The sequence below is a fragment of the Chionomys nivalis genome, chromosome 2 (assembly GCF_950005125.1).
Source record: "Chionomys nivalis chromosome 2, mChiNiv1.1, whole genome shotgun sequence".
Taxonomy (NCBI): Eukaryota; Metazoa; Chordata; class Mammalia; order Rodentia; family Cricetidae; genus Chionomys; species Chionomys nivalis.
Genome location: NC_080087.1, coordinates 105268850 through 105288738, shown reverse-complemented (window position 1 = coordinate 105288738; position 19889 = coordinate 105268850). Strand labels below are relative to the sequence as shown.

The window sequence follows — 19889 nt, the reverse complement described above, 5'->3', positions numbered from 1 at the left end:
GAGCTGTGTTACAGGTGTATCAGTTGGAATCAGTCTCCACAACTCTGCAATTTGGTTGATTATGGTTTGAAAGGAAATGGGGGAAATGGGTAACTCTAATTAGGGAGGGGGAGGGAGATAAAACAGAAGATGAAGGAGGGTAAAAGAGCAGAAGGATGTCTGAAAAGTTAAAAGGATTTATATTATTAACTATCTCCCTAAAAATTATAACTCAATGTATATCTATACGTATATATACATATAAAGTTTAAATGAAAATTTTCTAGGCTCTTGATGCTCCCCGCAGGAGCCACAGACCATTTAACAAAAACCCCAACACTGGCCTTGAGAAGCCCTCTTTTAAGTTGTTGGCCAGGGTTGTCCGAGAGACTTCCAAACATTACAAGCTATTGCTATTGCCCTTGATTACTCCTTAGAGGTGGAAGGTTAAGTCCTTATTGTTGAAGAGAGTGTGCACTTCAGACACAGGGCCCAGGGGCCCCTGAGCTGGCACTGGCCTGAAAGCCTCCTCTCTGAGGACTGGCCATCATGGTACCAGAAAGCTCCATGAAAGCATCCAAAGGAAGGAAGCCACCAGCAGTCCTAGCCAGCTGTGACCCACAGCAATGATGAGCATGACAGAATAGTCCTAACGGTGCAGTAGAGGCACGCATACCTTGGCGGTAACCACCAGCTCTCTAGTTGAACTTGAGACCCACTCAACAAGAGGGAAATCAGGCCTGGCCCTGGAAACCTAGTCAGCTACCCAGGGCTAGTGATGGTTAGGGATCTTGGTGGAGAACATACAGCTACCATTTTACTAAACCAGCATAATCCCTACCTAAGTACTAAATATTTATCCTTTTACCCATTGTTGTCCTCACCCCTATTCAGGAAACTTCTCTTTGTGAGACTCAGACCATTTATAGAAAGTGCACATTTCCATAAAGGCAGTGGAGGAAAAACAATGTCTGCCTTACTTATTTTTCAGGAACTCTGTATAATTTTCCTGGTTTTGCTTATAGCGTTGTCTCTCTTACCTGAGATTTTGCTTTCCACACTTTTAACAGCTGGATTTCAACTTGATCTAAAAACATTCATTGGGATCTAGAAATAAGCACATTTTCAGTTTGAAACGGTGTCGCTTTCACTAACCTGCCACATTCTGACCATCCTGGGACCTGAGTCATCTCAATGACCTGAGTGTCCACACTGCATGCACAACCCTCCTGATGGTCACTTGGCCATCTCGGTCATTGTGCTACTGTTTCAGTAGTGCAGGGCTTGTGCAAAGCACAGGTCCTTAAGCGTGGGGCCATGACCTCCCACGGAATCATGGAACTGAATGCTTATATTCCAGCTGACATCGATGCCGGGACAGCTGCTTAGAGGCCAGCTGTCATAGAATACGAGAAGTCTTCATTTCTCCCCGACTTTCACTTTCTGCTAATGCCCAAGACCTCACTTTGAGTCACACAAGGCCTCAACCCACCCCTTCCCATTCTTCCTTTTCCCCAGCTACCTGTTTCGAATGCCAGAATTCTTCTAAACTCAAAACTCATTATTTCAACTCTATTTATTTGTCTTTGCATCGCCAAAAGTTTCCCCTCCCATCTCTCTTCCCCGCCCCAACTCCATACGCTCTTCCTCCTCTCTTTCTCTTCAGAAAAGGCAGGCCTCCTATAGATATCAGCCAGCATAGTATAGCAAGTGGTAGTGACAATAGGCACCTCCTCTTCTATTAAGGTTGGACAAGGCAATCCCATGGGAGGATTGGGTGCCAAAAGTAGGCAACAGAGTCAGCCCCTGCTCCCACTTAGGAGTTCCATAAGAAGACCAAGCTACACAACTGTAACATATATGCAGAGGACCTAGGTCAGTCACACGCAGGCTCCCTGGCCGTAGGTTCAATCTCTGTGATCCCCGATAAGCCCAGGTTAGTTAATTTTGTGGGTTTTCTGGTGGTGTCCTTGACCCTCTGGCTTCTACAATCCTTTCTCTCCCTCTACTGCGTATCACCTAAGCTCCACCTAACATTTGGTTGTGGGTTTCTGCGCATGTTTCCATCCGTTGCTAGGTGAAGCCTCTCTGACGACAGCTGGGCTAGGCACCAATCTATGAGTATAGCAGATTAAACATTTTGATTGACTTAGTTGTTGTTGTCAGTTGTAATTGGTTCTATCCTAGGTCTCTGCGGTAACCCTCCTCTGAGTTCTGGCCCTCAGGGGTGAGCTCCCTTTCGTGGTGTGGGTCTCAAGCTAGGCTACTCGTTGAGTTGGTCACTCCCACAGTTTCTGCACCATCTTTACCCCAGCAGATCTTGTAGGCAGGGCAAATTGTAGGTCAAAGGATTTGTGGCTGGGTTGGTGTACCAGTCCTTCCCCTGCAAGTCTTTCCAGGTTACAGGAGATGGCCAGCTCAGGCTCTGTATCCAGCATTGCTTGAAGTCTTAGCTAGGGTCACCCTCATAGGTTCCTGGGAGTTTCCATTGCATAGGTCTCTAGCACATCCTAGAGATGCCCCCAGATTCCACTTGTCTCTACCTCCATCCTGCCCAACCTGGTCCTTCCTATTCCTACCACCCCACATGCATTCACTGGTAATGATTATTCTATTTCTTATTCACAGTGAGATTCATGCTTTCCCTCCTTGATTCCTCCTTGTTACTTAGGTTCTCTGGGTCTGTGGATTGTAGCATGGTTGTCCTTTATATCTAACATCCACTTATGAGTGAGTACGTACCATGTTTGTCTTTCTGGGTCTGGGTTGCCTCACTCAGGTGATCTTTTCTAGTTCCACCCATTTGCCAACAAATTTCATGTTGTCCTTGTTTCTGATAGCTGAGTTATACTGCATTGTGTAAGTGTACCACACTTTAAAATCCATTCTTCAGTTGAAGGACATCTAAGTTGTTTCCGGTTTTGGTTATTATGAATAAAACTGCTATGAACATAGTTAGGCAAATGTCTTTGAGGTGTGGCGGGATGTCCGTTGGGTGTATGTCCAGGGGTCGTATAGCTGGATCTTGAGGTAGATTGATTCCTAGTTTTCTGAGAAGCATTAATTTCCAAAGTGGCTGTATGAGTTTGCACTCTCACCAGCAATGAAGGAGTGTTCCCCTTGCTACACATCTTCTCCAGCATGAGCTGTCACTTGTGGTTTTGAACTTAACCATTCTGACAGGTGTGAGATAGAATCTCAGCGTTGTTTTGATTTGCATTTCCCTGATGGCTAAGGATGGTGAACATTTCTTTAAGTGATTCTCAGCCATTTGAAATTCCTCCATTGAGAATTCTCTGTTTAGATCTGTACCCCATTTTTAAAATGGATTATTTGGTTTTTTGATGTCTAGTTCATTGAGTACTTTATATATTTTGGAAGTCAGCCCTCTGTCAGATGTGGGGTTGGTGAAGATCTTTTTTCATTCTGTGGGCAGTTGTTTTGTCCTTTTGTCCTACAGAACTTTCAGTTTCTTAGTGCCAGCTCCATTGGCGTTCTGTTCGGGAACTTGTGCCCTGTGCTAATGTGTTCGAGGCAATTTCTCATTTTTTCTTCTGTCAGGTGCAGTGTATCTGGTTTTATGATGAGGTCTTTGATCCATTTGGACTTGAGATTTGTGCAGAATGATAGATATGGATCTATTTGCATTCTTCTGCATGCTGATATTCAGTTAGACCAGCACAATTTGTTGAAGATGCTTTATTTTTTTCCATATAATTTTGACTACTTTGTCAAAAACCAAGTGTCCATAGGTGTGTGGATTTACTTCTAGGTCTTTAGTTTGATTCCATTGATCAGCCTGTCTGTTTTTATGCCAATACTGTGCAGTTTATATTACTATCACACAACTCTTTTTAGAGACATTTTTTTATGGCGTCTCACCCTAGGAGTTAAGTTGTATCATAACCCTGTTGTCAGTGGCTTTCTTTAGACTGAGCTAGGTGTTTCTAGGCTCTTAGTGTCTTATTCAGATAATTAATAAGAGCACACACAGAGTAAAATAGCAAGAGGTTTTATTTAAAGAGACAGTGCAAAGTATACTACAAGGAAACTAGTGTGTCCAGGAGCAGTGGTTATTGTCCCTGACTTCTTTTATGGGCCTAAGAGGAAGAGGAGAACAATTAAAGAGGAGAAAGATGAAGACAAGGAGGAGTTGGTTTCTAAAGGTTGTAGTGTGTGGGTGGCTCTCTGTTTTGATTGACAGGTTTGGGTTCTGTAGGTCCTTTCCTACAGTGCATTTAGTTTTAATCATATGCACACCCAATTATGCAGCGGCAGAAAACAATAAACAGGATTCCCCCCCTCCCCCCGCCACACATACACAAAGGTTTATTCAGAAGATACAGTTTGCTCTACTGTACAGACATCCAAACTGGTTCATGCTAGAGCATCCCCTGTCTCTAGTTCCCATTTGTGTCCTGGGTCACATGTGAAATGAAAGTAATTATGAAAGGAGAATCACCAAGAGGTTACTAAGGGAGGGGAGACGTCTTGTGGTGTTTGGAGTAGTGTGTGCTCATTTTGATGCTGGCGTGAGATCCCAGGCTGGGCAGTGCACTGTTTAAAAGGGTGCAGGTAGGTACAATTCAAGTCAAATGGACCCTTGGGTTGCTGTTTCCCCACACTTTCCTGCCTCAACCTTAGGTCATCTGTAGGTTTCAGAGTCCTCCTCAGATTGGAGCTTACTTAAATTAAGAATGATTTCCCCCTCAGAGGTAAGCTTTGTTTCACCTCACAGCACCAGGTTTGGGGTGTAAAGGTTCTGCCAGTTCTGGAAAGGTCTCCCTGGCCATGCTGTATCATGGTAGATGGTGCTGCGGCAGGAATCCAGGAGGGAAAGGTCACATGATGAGACAGGAAGCTAGAGGAGGTGGAGGGGCCGGCCATTTAAAATAATTTTCTCTAGAGACTAACTTGGGGTTCCTTGACGATAATCTTAATTCCTTTAAGGATGGAGCCTCCAATGACTACCACTAGGCCCCAGATTTGATTTAATTTTTTTAGGTTGTGTATGTGTGTGTGTGCCTGTTATGTGTATCTGTGCACTATGTGCATGCAGTGCCCTTGGAGGCTTGGGTTCCACTGGGATTTGAGTCACAGATGGTTGTAGGCTGCCATGTGGGTGCCTGGAATTGAATCTGAGTCCTCTACAAGAACGCCAAGTGCTCTTAATCAGTAAGTCATCTCTCCACCCCATAGACCCCACCACTTAAGCATCTGACCCCTCTCAGTGCCACCTCACAGACAACCAAGCTTCTGACACACGAGTCATTGTGGGACATGCTCAAATCGCGGTCAAACCACAGAACCATTCTATCCAAAGTTTCTTATCTCCTTTCTTCCTCTATTCTTCCCCCCGCCCCCCATGTTTTCCTCTGCTCCTCAGTCAGTGCTGAGGTCAAATGCTAGGTCATATTTGCATAAACTTAGAGGTGAACTCTCCTTTAAAACTTTCTGTGCTGGCGCCATTGCAGTTTAGCATCCTTTGGTGCTCACTGTGGGCCTCAAAGTCTGGCTTCTCTTGCTGGCAACTGTCTCTCTCTGGCTGGGGTTTCTCTAGCCAAAGTCACCTGAGTGATACCTTTGAGAGCCATGTCTGTTTATCCTAGATACCCAAGCCCTCCAGATGTATTGCCCAGTGTGTGTGTGTGTGTGTGTGTGTGTGTGTGTGTGAGAGAGAGAGAGAGAGAGAGAGAGAGAGAGAGAGAGAGAGAGCAGGGACCTCCATCTTCACTATCATTAAAAGACTGACCCATTTTCTCTAACAATGTTTCTGTAGCAGTCCAATCCTTTGTTTGCTTTGTCCAGGAGCCCTGCGGCTAGTCTCCAGTTGTCCTGGGCAGGCTTTAGCTGCCTGGAGGAGTCTTTGCCTGTTGGAACAAAGCTTTGGTGTGACTCTCCAGTGACATCTCACCCTTTTTTTCTTTCTAGAAAATTTTGAAGACTGTGGCTTCCTTTTTCAGGTTTCAACTTCTCTGCAGACAAAAAGTCAACAGTGAACAATGGGAATTCTCTGAATGCATAGGCCCCAGCTGTTAATGGCTTCATTCTGGCCAGCTGGGAACCAGCGCCTGTCCCTGCCCTACCCCGGCACAATCACCATGCAAACAGCAGGCTCACACTCAAGCCCAGCATAGCCCACATTCACTACTAGGAACTAATAGGGGTAGACTGAACATTTGTGTGTGGAGAACCTTCTAAGTCTCAGCAAGTTGAATGCTTTGTTTGTTTGTTTGCAACATTTCATTACACTCAACAAAAACAGCCACTCCATGCTCCTTCTGTATGAGGACCCCTGAGAGTCCCCAGAATGAACCTGGCCTCATTCAGCTTCTTCTTGCAGTGGTGCAGACCTGGTTCCACCACCCGCCCCCCCGCTTCAATGCCAGCATTATGCCCAATATTATCTGTCCTAAATTTATAACAATTGCAAAGCACATATAAAATATGTCCATTTAGATTGAACAAAGAGAATGGCCTATATTGCTAAACAAATGTTGAGAAAACTTGCCTGGATCTCTGTCTCAGGAAAGACCAGATATGGTCACGTCCTCCCCATCATGGGGTCATCACAGAAATAATGTTCCAATTGGCCAAGAGTCAATAAGTTCCGGAAAGCCTAGGTCCTGTGGCCATTACTATTCAGCCCCAGGCTAGATCTGCCATCAGCTACTCACAAGATACTGATAAAAGCCTTGAGCCTCCGTGTTCTCCTCCACAAAACAGAATTGATGCTGTCAGCTCCTTTAAAGGGTTTCTGTTTGTACGTGTATTTGTGTGTTTGCATCAATGCAGGTGTGCACGCACATGTGTGTGTGTGTGTGTGTATGTAGAGACCAGAAGTTGACACCAAGTGTCTTCCTCAATCACTCTCCATTTTGTCTAAGCAGGGTCTCTCATTGAACCTGGAGTCTGCCAGCTCAGCTAGTGGAGCTGGCCGGTTGGCACAGAGGACCCCCTACAGGAGGGCCACCACCCTTGCTTGGCATTTATGTGGATGCTTAGGATGCAAAGTCTGGCCGTCACCCCTGTGCAGCAAGAGCCTCACCCACTGAGTCATCTCTCCAGCCCTGATAAATACATAAAAAGCCACCGTGGTAAAGTACGTAGTATGGAATTGAACAGCTCTTCTAGTTAAAAAAATTTTTTTAATTACTTATTTATTCTTATTTTATGTGCATCAGTGTTTTGCTTGCAACTATGCCTGTGTCAGGTCCCCTGGAACTGAGTTACAGACAGTTGTGAACTCACACGTGGGTGCTGGGATTTGAACGCATGTCCTCTGGAAGAGCAGCCAGTGCTCTTAACTGCTGAGCCATCTCTCCAGCCCCAAGCAATTTTGCTTTTAGGCACGTGGCATTTTGCACAGCTGAGGTTTGGTGCCACCAGCTCAGAAGCAAACACTAACAGCATCGGCCTGTCGGGACAGCCCACATTCAAACCACACCCTTATCCCAAGGGACCAGAAGTGGAATCTCATTATGATTTGATTTGCATTTCTTTCACATATCTATGCTTATGTATATGTGTGGGTGAGTATTTGCTATATGACATGTGTGGAGGTCAGAGGTCAACTTTTGAGAGTCAGGTTTCTCCTTTGTTGGCCCCTGTTGAGGTAGGGTCTGTCTTTCTTGTTTTTCTGCTGCTATGCTGTGTACTGCAGACTAGCTGGCCAATGAGGTTCTGGGAGAACCTTTCTCCACTTCCCATCTAGTCCTAGGAGTGTTGGGATGCATGCTACCACCTCTAGTTTTTTATGTAGGTCCCTGTGAACCAAACTCAGAATGTCAGGCTTGGGCTGGAGAGATGACTCAGCGGTTAAGAGTGCTGACTGCTCTTCCAGAGGGCCCAGGTTCAATTCTCAGCAACCACATGGTGGCTCTTGACCACCTATAGTGGGATCTGTTGCCCTTTTCTATCTGATGCCTTCTTCTGGCATAAAGTTGTTCATGCAAATAGAGCACTCATATTTTTAAATTCATAACTGTGTATTGAAAAAAACATTGTCAGGCTTTACCGACTGATTGCATGGTTTACCCACTGAGTCCTCTCTCGGCCCCTGGACTTGCATTTATTTCTCCAGTTACTAGCACTGACCATCTGTCTTCAAACGACTTGGTCACTTGTAGATCTTCTTTGGAGAAAGGCCTGTTCTCATCCTTTGCCTGTTGTAAACTGGAGTCTTGTCTTGTCTTACCCTGGGGTTGTTCTGAGGACTAAACAAGACAGTTCCTTAAATGTTCATAGCGTGATGTCCAAAGCACAGTGGCTACTGCTAGCCGGCAGTCAGCTCTAAAACTGCCTTGATGAGAAAAAACATCACTTGACAGAAAACAGAAGGCAGAACTTTCCAGCAGGCTCCTGCCCCTGCTCGCGTCATAGGGACCACACACCACTCACTTGACATTTCCTGCTTCTCAAGCTTCTGGCTAGCGCTACCTAGCTTGGCCTCTCCTGGGTCATACAGGGAAGCGTGGCGTGTCAGCTTAGGGTATGATTTGCCAGAGTCAGAACAGATAGGAACTTTTGAAACATGGTTAAACTTTGTAAATAGTCTGAGGATACTTCAGCCTGCTCCTCTGCTCAGCACAGTATATACAATACACTTGATTTTGTTTGAATAAGAAAATAAAAAAGCGAGAGTAAACTAAAGGACTCTCAAGTTGCTTATCCTGGGAGGTTCATGGTGACTCCCACATTATCTGGCCCTGGGAGACTGCTTGCCCAGGAAGGATTTTAATGGCTCCTTTTAGATGGGGGCTGTGTCGTCATTCTCCCTGAGGTTGCCCAAGCATCCCGGACCTTACTGCTCTGGCCCACCTACCCATCTTCCTTTCCTTTTGCCTATGGGGTAGGCTGGGAGATGCCCCAACAAGTCTGCTTATCACCCCGGAAACACACTCAACATTCCCTTTCTCTAATACTTGATTCTTGAAATCAAATCAGTATCATTGCAGAATGGAAACAACACTGGCGAAGATTCAGGAAACGCTCCCCACAGTATCCAGCATTGACGTAAACAGGGAGCTCTACCTAGGAAGGAAATCGGAGTTCCATCTTTTTCATGACTGGTGGCCATTTGAGAATGCTCAGTCACCATAGTCAAGAGTATTCCCTCTTTTCAGATCTGGAATCCAAAGCTCCTTCCTGCTTTGGTCCACCTTCACATGCAGCTGTGTGATCCATTCCGCTCCAGATCCCTGGGTCCTCGCTGCAGTCCTGTGTGTTATTTGCCTGGTCCCGGAGTACCAGCAACCCCTGAAGTACCATATCTGTTCTCTGAGCGGACCCGGAAGGTCACAGAGAGATTCTGCTGGGACTTGACTCTAATCTTCTGCTGGAGTAGGAGAAGGGGCTGGGCTCTGGAATAGTCACGATCATCTTGCTGTCTTTGACAAAAAGGAAAATTTCCGGTCTTGCCTAAGAGTAGGCCACCTGCAAAGGCCTGGCTCTTTGGAAGAATCAGGGACATTTGCCTAGATATTCTCTACCCAGTCAAAGGGCCCCATGGCTTCTCAGTTGAGAATGTGTGCTTGGAAGAGTCCCCCCCTCTTGGAGGTGAGAATTCAGCCTTCCGGGAACTCCACTACCTGGGAATTAATTTTGGATTTGATTCTCCGCCAGTTCTGTTTTGCGGCAGCAAGTCTCTGTGCTGTCCTGAAGGTCTTCAGCTTCTGTTGGTCTCCTCAACAGAGCAAGGGAGAGCAAAGTCCTTTCAAGTAGTGGAGATGGTGCCCCCTGCTGGCAAGCCGCCTAACTTCACGGCAAGGAAGGCTACCCTTTTTGGGCCTTAAGTCTTAACTGTCAGTTGTCCCTTTCTGAACCCTTGGTGGTGATTTAGCTCTCAAGCCTCATTTTAGAGTCTGCTTCCTGAAACAACTTTTGGTAGAAACTTCTGGAAACTAAGCTTTCATTCCACCATTTTTTTTTTTTTTAAATATAGGCTCCCTGGGGCTGTGGGACTGAGAAAAACAGCATTGGTCAAGACTCCCCAGAGAGGAGACAACAGAGGCCAACACTCCTGACAGTCGTGGAAACAAGGGCTGTGATCTTAGGGGGGTATCTGGTGACATGCCATAGGATCTGCCAGGCCTCTGTTCAGGACTCCTTCTCTCCCTCCCTCCCTCCCTCCCTCCCTCCCTCCCTCCCTCCCTCCTTCCAGCTGATTATGTCTAGGGCGTCCTGAGTAGACATCCAGGGTCTCAGTTGCCTCCTGGGAGCTGCATTCTGGAGACAGTACAGACCCTGAGAGAGCCAACACAGCAATGGGAGCATCTGCTCAAGGCTGTCTATGTGGGACCACGAGGTCAGCAGGGCCGGAATCACAGGCGTCTGGGAATGGCAGGTAGGGTTATTCAGGCAAGAGAACTCCCTGTGGGCCTGGGTAGCCGAGGTTCAGATAAGTCTGTGGAGTACATGGGAAGATAGGAAGGCCAAGGGCTCCCCATTGTGTCAGAGGCTCCCCAAGTCTTGGCATTAGCCTGAGGTGTGTCTTCTGATTCTTGCCTGCCAAGACTTCTCACTCCGGCAGACGTCTCCAAGCTGTCTGTGCCCTGCCTGACCTGTGGGCCTTGTCCTCACTTTTTTTCTAAAAGGGCAAATAGTGCTTGACTTTGGAGACCAGTCAGCTAGACTTTTATGGTGTTTGTTTAGGACTTAAGCACAAGGAGATTTTTTTTCCTTTTACCCATTATTTGAGAAATAGGATACATGACTTTGTTCCTCCCTCCGGCAAAGTGTTGTTACCTGACATGATCTAGAATTACCTGGGAAGAGAGTGCCAATTCGGGATTGTCTAAATTAGATTGTCCTCGGGCCTATCTGTGGGGGAATTATCTTGATTCCGTTAATTGACATAGGAAGACCCAGCCCACTGTGGGCGGCACGGGGTGGGGGGACTGAGTGAATGAGGGTGAAGAAATGAGTTGCGCAGGCGCCTGTGTCTATTAATCCTTGCTCTTTGCACTTGACTGTGGATGAGTTGTAACCAGTTCTCTCATGCTCCTGTGCCCGGCCACGGGAGATTGTAACCTGGAACTGTGCGCCAAATAAACCCTTTCTCCCTCATGTTGCTTCCGTCAGTGTAGTTTATCACAGCAATGGGAAAGAAACCAAGGCATGTGCTCTGCGCGTGTCTAAGCTATTCCTTCAGATCCCCAGGCCTAGGGCCTCTCTGTCTCTGTCTCTCTGTCTCTGTCTCTCTCTCTCCTTGAGACAGGGTTTCCCTGTGAAACAATCCTGGCTGTCTTGGAACTCACTCTGTACACCAGGCTGGACTCGAACTCACAGAGACCCATCCACCTGCCTCTGCCTCCCGAGTGCTGCAATTAGTCATGTGCCACCACCGCCCAGCCCAGGGCTTCTCATAGGAAAGACTCAGGTCGAGCTGCTGGGCCCTGACCCTGCTTCAGGGAGGGGTCTTTCAGGTTTCCACACAAGGTGAGATTGCAGGGTTCTCCGAGCTTCTTAAGTACAAATCCTTCATGAGCCGCTAAGGCGACTAGGGACTTGGAAGACTAGATTTGTCTGCCACTGTACAGCTGTCTCCCTAATTCCAGGCTCTCTCACCAGTTTGGGGTAAACTTCAGTTCCAGACGTGATCGACAGAGAAGACAGTCACCCAAAAATGAGAAATCAGAGGGTGTATGGATGTGTTTCCCACAAAGGCATCCCAATTTCTTTCCCAACGCTCACAGTTTCAAACTTAAAAAAAATTGATACTATTTATTGAGGAATAGATCTAGATTATAATGGAGTATAGAAAACTAGAACAACTATCCTACAAACCACAACACCTGGAAATAATCTCTGAGAGCCTGAAACTACTGGAGTTTTTCATAGTCACACACACACACACACAACCACACACACACACACACACCATTACTGCCACATTATATAAGGACCATTGTTAACACTCCCTTTTTATTAAAACCATGGTAGCTTTTAAATTATAGTCAGATTATTAAGAACCCTTTGAAAGAACATCTCTAATCATAATCTAGTCATTATTCAACAAGGAGCCTGTGAAGATTAATGCTATCACTGTCTTGGTTAGTTCTGTGGGGTTGTATTGTTTGTTATTGTCAACTTGACACAAGCTAGAGTCATCTAAGAAGAGGAAACCTTAACTGAGAAAATGTCTCCATCAATCTGGCCTGTAGGCAAGTCTGTGGGGGACAAGGTCTTGCTTTACATTGATGTGAAAGTGCCACCCCTGTGCGGGTAGTATACAGAAGAAAGGTAACTGAGCCAGCCACAGGGAGCAAGCGGTAAGTAGTGTTCCTCCATGGCTTTGCTTCAGGTCCTTCCTCAGGTTCTCGCCTTGGGCTCCTGCCAAGACTTTCTTCAATGATGGACTTCCTCCCCAAGTTGCTTTTGGTCATGGCCTTTATCACAGAAAGAGAAAGCTAGCTAGGACAAGCTCTATATCTACCTAGGAGACAAAATTGTGAGCACGTCCATCGGGGAGTTTCTAGATTAGGTGCCCCAAATGTGGGCAGCATCCTCCCACAGCCTAAGGTCCTGGGCTGAACAGAAAGGAAGATGGCAGCGAAGGTGCAGCATGCATTTCTCCCCGCATCCTGACTGTGGACACAGTGCGACCAGTTGCCTCTGGCTCCGTGCCATCCTTGCCACGAGGGACTGGACCCTGCAAAAGCGAGCCAGTATAAACTCTTGCTTATGCTGCTTTTGACAGATGTTTTATGGCAGCAATGAAGGAAGCCAAAGTGCCTGTGTGTCTGAAGTGTTGAAGGTGGAAGGGACTGAGGACCAAACAAAGCAACTGGGCCTCTGCATCTACGCAATTTACTTTTTAGGGGCCACTGGAGAAGAAAAAAAGCAAGGGTCATGAGTATTGTCTTGCCTTATTTCAATAAAACAAATACTTTGATGAAAATGATATAAAATAACAGGCTGGGGAGTTCAAGTGTGGTCTACTTTTAAACAATATTTATTATTATTATTATTTGGTTTTTTTGAGACAAGGTTTCTTGTAGCTTTGGAGACTTTCCTGGAACTCACTCTGTAGACCAGGCTGACCTTGAATTCACAGAAATCCACCTGTCTCTGCCTCTTGAGTGCTGGGATTAAAGGTGTGCACCACTACCGCCTGGACTATTATTATTTTTTAAAGTTATTTATTTATTTATTATTTATACAACATTCTGCCTCCATGTATGCCTGCATGCCTGAAGAAGGCACCAGATTGATCTCATTATAGATGGTTATTAGCCACCATTTGGTTTCTGGGAATTGAACTCAGGACCTCTGGAAGAGCAACCAGTGCTCTTAACCTCTAAGCCATCTCTCCAGCCCCTATTTTTATTATTTTTAATTACAGTGGATGTGTGTGTCTTCAGGTGGGTGTGTACAATGAGTTCAGGTACTTGTGGAGGCCAGAGGTGTTTAATCCCCTAGATTTGGAATTACAGACTATTATGAGCTACCTAACATAGGTGCTGGGAACTAAACTCAGGTCCTCTGGAAATGCAACAAATGATCTTAACCCCGAGCCATCTTTCCAGTCCAAACACAATCTATTTTTGAGGCTCAAAAGATGGCAAGGATGTATCCATATGAAGATCAGGAATACAAGAAGTCTGGGCTCTTGCTGGCCAAGGCTGACTCATGACTCAAGAGTCCAGTGGAGGTAGGATCACAGCTTGGGTTGCTATGCCAACAGACCTATGTCTCCCAGGCTGCACATAGTTTGTTTACTTCTGCTGATCAGCCCATGAGCTATTTGTTTGCCATCCTTCTCCTCCTCTGACTTCCACAATGGACATGTGAACAGAGACAGCCATTGTGGTCTCGGAACACGATCTGGAAAATGAAAAGAGTGGTCCCTCCACTGGCAGGTTTGGGCAGGTCTCAGAGGCCAAGTATGCATGGGCCCGGACACACAGCAAGGGCCAAATAAACAGTGAGCATTTATTATGCCATATTCATTCATGTGGGATGCATGCCACAATATTTGCTGAGTTCCCAAATGAATGGACAATGCGTCCTGTCCTAAGCTCTGAGTTCCTTAAGGGCTGGCTGGGCCAGGTTCCTGGCAAAGTCTCACTCTGTGTCCTGGGGCAGGTAGGTTTGGCTTCGCTGAACATGCTGCTCTTCTATTGTCAATAGCCAGTGAGTCCCATGGGCTAGCTGTAGACCAAAGACCATGGGCCACACAGAACTTATTGGGGCACGCTAACTTAAAGAGGTTGTGACAGCCTGCACCATATGTTTGGGGGCTCAGTTTTGTAAGCTAGACATCTAAAGTTAAAATGTTGATGGGGTTGGTATTGTTCCAAGGAGTTTCTCCTTGGTTTGTATATGTTTGCCTTATTCTTGTGACCTTACGTGATCATCACTCTGTGAGTGTGTGTGTGTGTGTGTGTGTGTGTGTCTATCTGTCTGTCTGTCTGTGTCCTAATCTCTTAAGAGCACACCAGTCAGATTGGATTTGAATTCAGGTTCACTCTAGTGACCATTTAGTTATAAATCAACTCGTTAAAGTTTCTGTCTCCAAACTGAGTCATCTTCCAAGGTACTGGGGATTTGAGCATGGGACTTTAGAAGGATGCAATTCAGCCCATAAGACAAAGGTTTGGTTGTGACAGAAAGCAAATGGGGATTATGTCATCAAAAAGGAATATGAGAGGCTGGAAAGAGGGGTCAGAGGTTAAAGGGCACTGGTTACTCTTCCAGAGGATCCAATTTTAATTCCTGGCCCCCATGTGGTGGATTACAACTGTCTATAACTCCAGTTCCAGGGGACCCCAAGCTCTCTCTGACTTCCGTGGGCACTGCACACACAATGGTGCACAAACATACATGCAGGCAAACACTCAAATACAAAAAGTAAAAATAAATAAATCTTTTGAAAAGGGCGATGATGAACAAAGTCTTCTACAGAGCCAGACACCCCTAGGGAGAGCTGGTGAGGAGGAGTGGAGCAAAGAAGAAACTGTTGGTGGGAATGTGAAGTGGCAAGGCCATTGTAGAAAGCAGTGTGCCCTTGAAAATCCGAAAGAGAACTACCCCATCTGACCTAGCTATCCCATTTCGGTTGTACATCCAAAGCAAGGGAAATCCGTGTCTTATAGAACTACCTGCATCCCCAAGTATATTGCAGCATTGTTCAAGATATGGAATCAGGGCTGGGTATTCATCTTGATTGCTGACCTAGTATGCACAAATCCAGATCCCTGGTACACATAAACACCAGGAGTGGAGGCGCACACTGGTAATCCAGTACTTGGGAGGTGGGGGCAGAAGATCAGGAGTTCCAGGTCATTCTAAGCTCCATAGTGATTTTGAGGACAGCCAGAGGACCATGAGAGCCTGTCTAACAAAAACAAAACCTAAACTAAACTAAACTGGAAAATCCATGGGCTTCAGAGATGACTCAGGGATTAAGAGTACTTACTGCACTTTAGAGAACCCAAGTTTGGTTCCCAGGACCCATATCAAGTGGCCCACAACCACCTGGATTCCAGCTCCAGGGAAACTAATGGCCTCTCCCAGCCTCTGTAGGCACCTGTATACACAAGTCTCAAACACACATAGAAGCATAAATCAATAATAAGCTAAAACAATGCATAATCATCCTAGGTTCGCTTCTGTTGCTGTGACAAATACACAAACCCCGTGCAGCTTTGGGACAGGAAGGTTTTACTTGGCTCACGATTCTGGATCACAGTCCAACATCAGGGGAAGTCGAGGCAGGAGCCTGAAGGTAGGCCTGGCTGCTATCCAGTAAAGTATTTCCTTTAATCAGGGAAGTCACAGCCAAGGAAATGTGGCAGGAATCAAAAAAGATATTGCTGTCAGGCAGGCCATGATCAACCTTTTCTCTCTCTCTCTCTCTCTCTCTCTCTCTCTCTCTCTCTCTCTGTCTCTGTCTCTGTCTCTCTGTCTGTCTCTGTCTCTGTCTCTGTCTCTCTCTCTCTCTCTCTATATATATATATATATATATATATGTCTCTCTATGTAGCCCTGGATGTCCTGGAGCTCGCTATATAACCAGGGAGCCTCGAACTCACAGGATTCCTCCTGCTTTTGCCTCCCTCCCAAGTACTGGGATCAAAGGTGTGAGCAACCACATCTGGCTCAGCTAGCTTTCTTATACAGCCTAGGACAGTTTTGCCTATACTGGGTTGGTCTATACTGCGCCAATCAATCATCAAGAGAATTCCACATAGACCCACAGGCCAATCTGATCTAGGAAATTCCTCAATTGAGGTTCCCTTTGTGACTATTGTAGGTTGTGTCAACTTTACAATTAAAGCTAACTAGGATATTAATCAACCTACGTAGCTATTGATAGATGAACGGATAAGCAAAATATAATATACACAGAAGAATATTCTGCCATAAAACAAGGAAACCAACAATGAGTATAAGCCTAGAGGGCATTATGTTAAGTAAAATAAGCCAGGCACAGAGGACAAATGCCACATGCTCTCACTCACATGTAGAACTTAAAGTTGAACTCGTAGAATGAGAGAGAGTGAAGGGTATTGGTAGGGGCTGTATGAGTTGGCTGACTTTCAGCTGCACAGGGTGAAAAGACACTTCGTGTTTACAGTATAGTGGCTATGGATCATAACAACACATTGCATCCAAAATTACTACTGAGAGAACAGATCTTAAATAGTCTCATCATAAAATGACACACATTGGAGGCAATGACACGATAATAACCTAAATTTAAACATTTTACCATACATACAAATATCAAAATGTCATATTGTATGCTACAAAGTTATATGACTTATATTTGTGAATTATACCCTAGTAAAGGAAAGAAATATAACCGCATAAATGACATAGTAAAGAATAAAGCAAATATACAAACTATACCTTGCTTTGAGAGGAAGGTGGACGGCAGGAGCGTAAGTAGGGGCTTCCCGAGTCACCTGCAAAGCATTCCTATTCCTCTTGTTCTGCAATGCTGGTCATGGAACCTGGAGCCTCACACATGCTAGGATTTACCGCTGAGCTGCCTCCATCCCTACACATCAGTTTCCCTAGGAAGGCTGGGAGCTTGCTCCTACCTGGCTCCTCCCCCAGAAGTGGGCAGGGCTTGTGATACCCCCAGATTCGCTTTCCTAGTGGGGCTTTTGACCCTTACTCTGTGTGCCCACAAAGGAGAGCTTTCCCACTCCCTGAAGAGAAGTTGTGGTCAGCAGAGCTGAAAGATGTCGGGAAACTGGGATGATTATTAGCTCAGAGGCCTTTGGGGGTGATCGGACCCAGACCCCAACCCTGTCAAAGTCCTGAAAACCTCCAGACAATGCCTCTCCTCAGTTCCCTCCCTCACTGTGCCTCCCTCCAGCTTCCACCAGACTGACTGGAGGCTCAGCAATGGAGGTGCCAGCATCCGGGGCTGGATGTTAGTAGTGGGCTCCTTGCTTTGTACTCCTGACTAAAGGAGTGGAGGCAGCAATGACAGGAGAGGCTTACCTCCTGTGGGAGGTGCCTGCTTCTGCCATGTGCTCTGCTCTATGAACATGCTTTGGGTGCCACAACCAGGGCTTGCTGGCTTAGAGAACAAACTGCAGGCTATTCAGTTTTGAATTGCAAGTAAAACAATGGAAAGACCATCTGCCATAACGTTATGATAAAGACTGTTTTATCTGTGATTCATATGGAGTCGACATCTTGTCTTGTATCTATCGGCGAGGCTTGTCTGTCCTCAGCATGATTCCTGCTCTTTACCCTGGTACCCAAATCTAGGCACTTCCCCAAACCTGACCCACATCCTGGGCTCTTGGCATCCACAGGTCTTTGTCTCAGGGAATGTTTGCCTCCCAGCTGGGGGAGGTAGGGCCTGGAAGCCACTTTGCTTTTGTGGCTTCTCTTTCCTGGGGTGACTCACAGCCATGGTTATCTCATTCGTTGCCTCAGAAACTGCTCACTTTGAAGCCTCCCCTGCCAGTCTTTTGTGTTAGAAACATTTTCTTTGCTGTTCTTTTTCCATACTTAAGTAGTTACCTTTTTCATGAATGACTCTTCACTGTTCTCTGGCATATCTTGGGGATGGGGGGGTGATTTAGGCTAATGGCCCTACTCTGTTGACCCTTCAAGACTGCTGGCTCCAGTTGGCCTCTGCATTCTTTCCCTGGGAGACTCTGGATCTAGAGATCTTTCTTGGAGTTGGGAATCAATGGTTACATCTTCTTGGACCTGCTTTCTCTGTGACCCGAATGTTGTCCAATATCTCACCAGTATGGAGGGGTGGGATGGACTAGCGGCTCTGGAAGATGGAACTATACTCTTCAAAGGCTACCACATGGTTGCCTCCCCTAGGTCAGTTCTCAGAGGGGCTGGTTGACAATACTTCCTGTCCTGGATCCTCTCAGAGACTTTGAACTTAAGTGGGTTGGAGGCTCCTTGGTGGCTAGCGCTTCCAAAGAGCAGTCAAACCCTGAACTCCGGACCTCCACAGGGCCTCTTGGCTCCATTTACTGTCCTGCACTCTACAGGCTGAGAGAGGATCAGACTTCACCTTCCCTTTGTATGGCCTAGGACCCAGGTCCTCAGTAAACTCCAAAGGTCGACGGTATCTCTAATTTACCCCTATGTGTATGTGGGTCTGTTCTCAGGGACAGTGTTTAGAGAGAGAACCTCTGCTTTCTGAATTCTGCCCACCCAGAGACCAACTCGAGCTGGGGTTCAGGATTGAGAGTTCTCTTAAAGAGTTTCTAACCCCCTTGATGTGGCCATGGAAGGCAGATTAGGGACAACGTCTTAGCTGGGGTTCCTTCAATCTGGGAGGAGGAAGAACTCCAGATCTCAGACACAGCAGCATCTGATTCTCAGGCGGCATCTGGGAGGGTCATCACCGGCGAGAACCACAGGCTTCTTCCTACATCGCCTGGGGGCGGGGGCGGGGGCAGGGGCGGAAGGCTGCAGCGTCCTCGTTTAAGGACCTAGCCACTTCACAGCTTTGGGCCAGCTCTGGTGAACTAAGTACACAGAAAATGTGGAAGGACACAGTTTCCCCACGTGCCTCCCTTTGGCAGCATTTTCAAGATTACCCAAGGCAGAGGGTGCTGGGTAGGGTACCGGAATGAAGGGATGAAGGGAGCCAAATCCGTTCTCCAGGTTAATGTGAAGTGTTATTTTCCTGGTGGGTGTTAATTTAAACATGTCTCTTCCTACGCTTTCTTTAGAAACGATCGCTCCTTTTTCACACAGAATAGACAGGTCTCTGGGCAGCGATGTGCAGCTCCCTGGGGTGCGTGGGGCGGGCGGGGCAGCTCTGGTTCAAGCCGCCACCGAGGCCGAGCGCGCTTGTCCTCCTGCGCAGCTAGAGAGGCCGGAGGGGTTGGGCCGAGCTGGCGCGCGTCCGTTGCCAAGGCCGCGCGGCCCTAGAGACCGGGCGTGAGTGGCGCGCGCAAGCGTGGTGGCGAGCTGCGGTGCACTGTGGGATGGGAGACCGGCGCGCCGGGACGGCGGGCATCTCGGGGCACCGGGCGGAGGCGCGGCGCGCGAGGAGGGGTGCGGGCAGTCGCGGGCGCCAGCGCCATGAACGCGGCAGTGGTGCGGCGGACGCAGGAGGCTCTGGGCAAGGTGATCCGGAGGCCGCCGCTCACCGAGAAGCTGCTGAACAAGCCGCCGTTCCGCTACCTGCACGACATTATCACTGAGGTGGGCGCGGGCTTGGGTGCGGGTCAAGTCAGGCTCAGGTCGAGGTGGGGTGAGGGAAGGGATAGAGTGCGGGACTGGACGAGGGCGGGGGTAGGGTGCCGGACCGGTTAAGGGTCAGGGTAAATGTGGGACGGGTTGAGGCTTTGGGGTAGGGTGTGGGGCTGGGTGAGGGTCGGGGTTAAGGTTAGAGTTGGGTGCGGGACGAAGTGAGTGTCCGGGTGAAGGTACGGGTGGGGTGAGGGTCGGGGTAGGATGCGGGT

At 47.2% G+C, this 19889-nt stretch overlaps 1 protein-coding gene across 2 annotated transcripts in view; it reads left to right on the top strand.

Moving 5' to 3' along the window:
• The first annotated feature begins 19424 nt into the window (after nt 1-19424).
• Nucleotides 19425-19889, top strand: part of Traf3ip1 (TRAF3 interacting protein 1) — a 50113-nt gene continuing 49648 nt past the window's right edge. For both annotated transcript variants that reach the window (XM_057757873.1, XM_057757863.1), the window contains exon 1: nt 19425-19629. In XM_057757873.1, the coding sequence (XP_057613856.1) occupies nt 19507-19629 (123 nt within the window). In that variant the 5' untranslated portion in view covers nt 19425-19506. The remainder of the gene's footprint in view (nt 19630-19889) is intronic.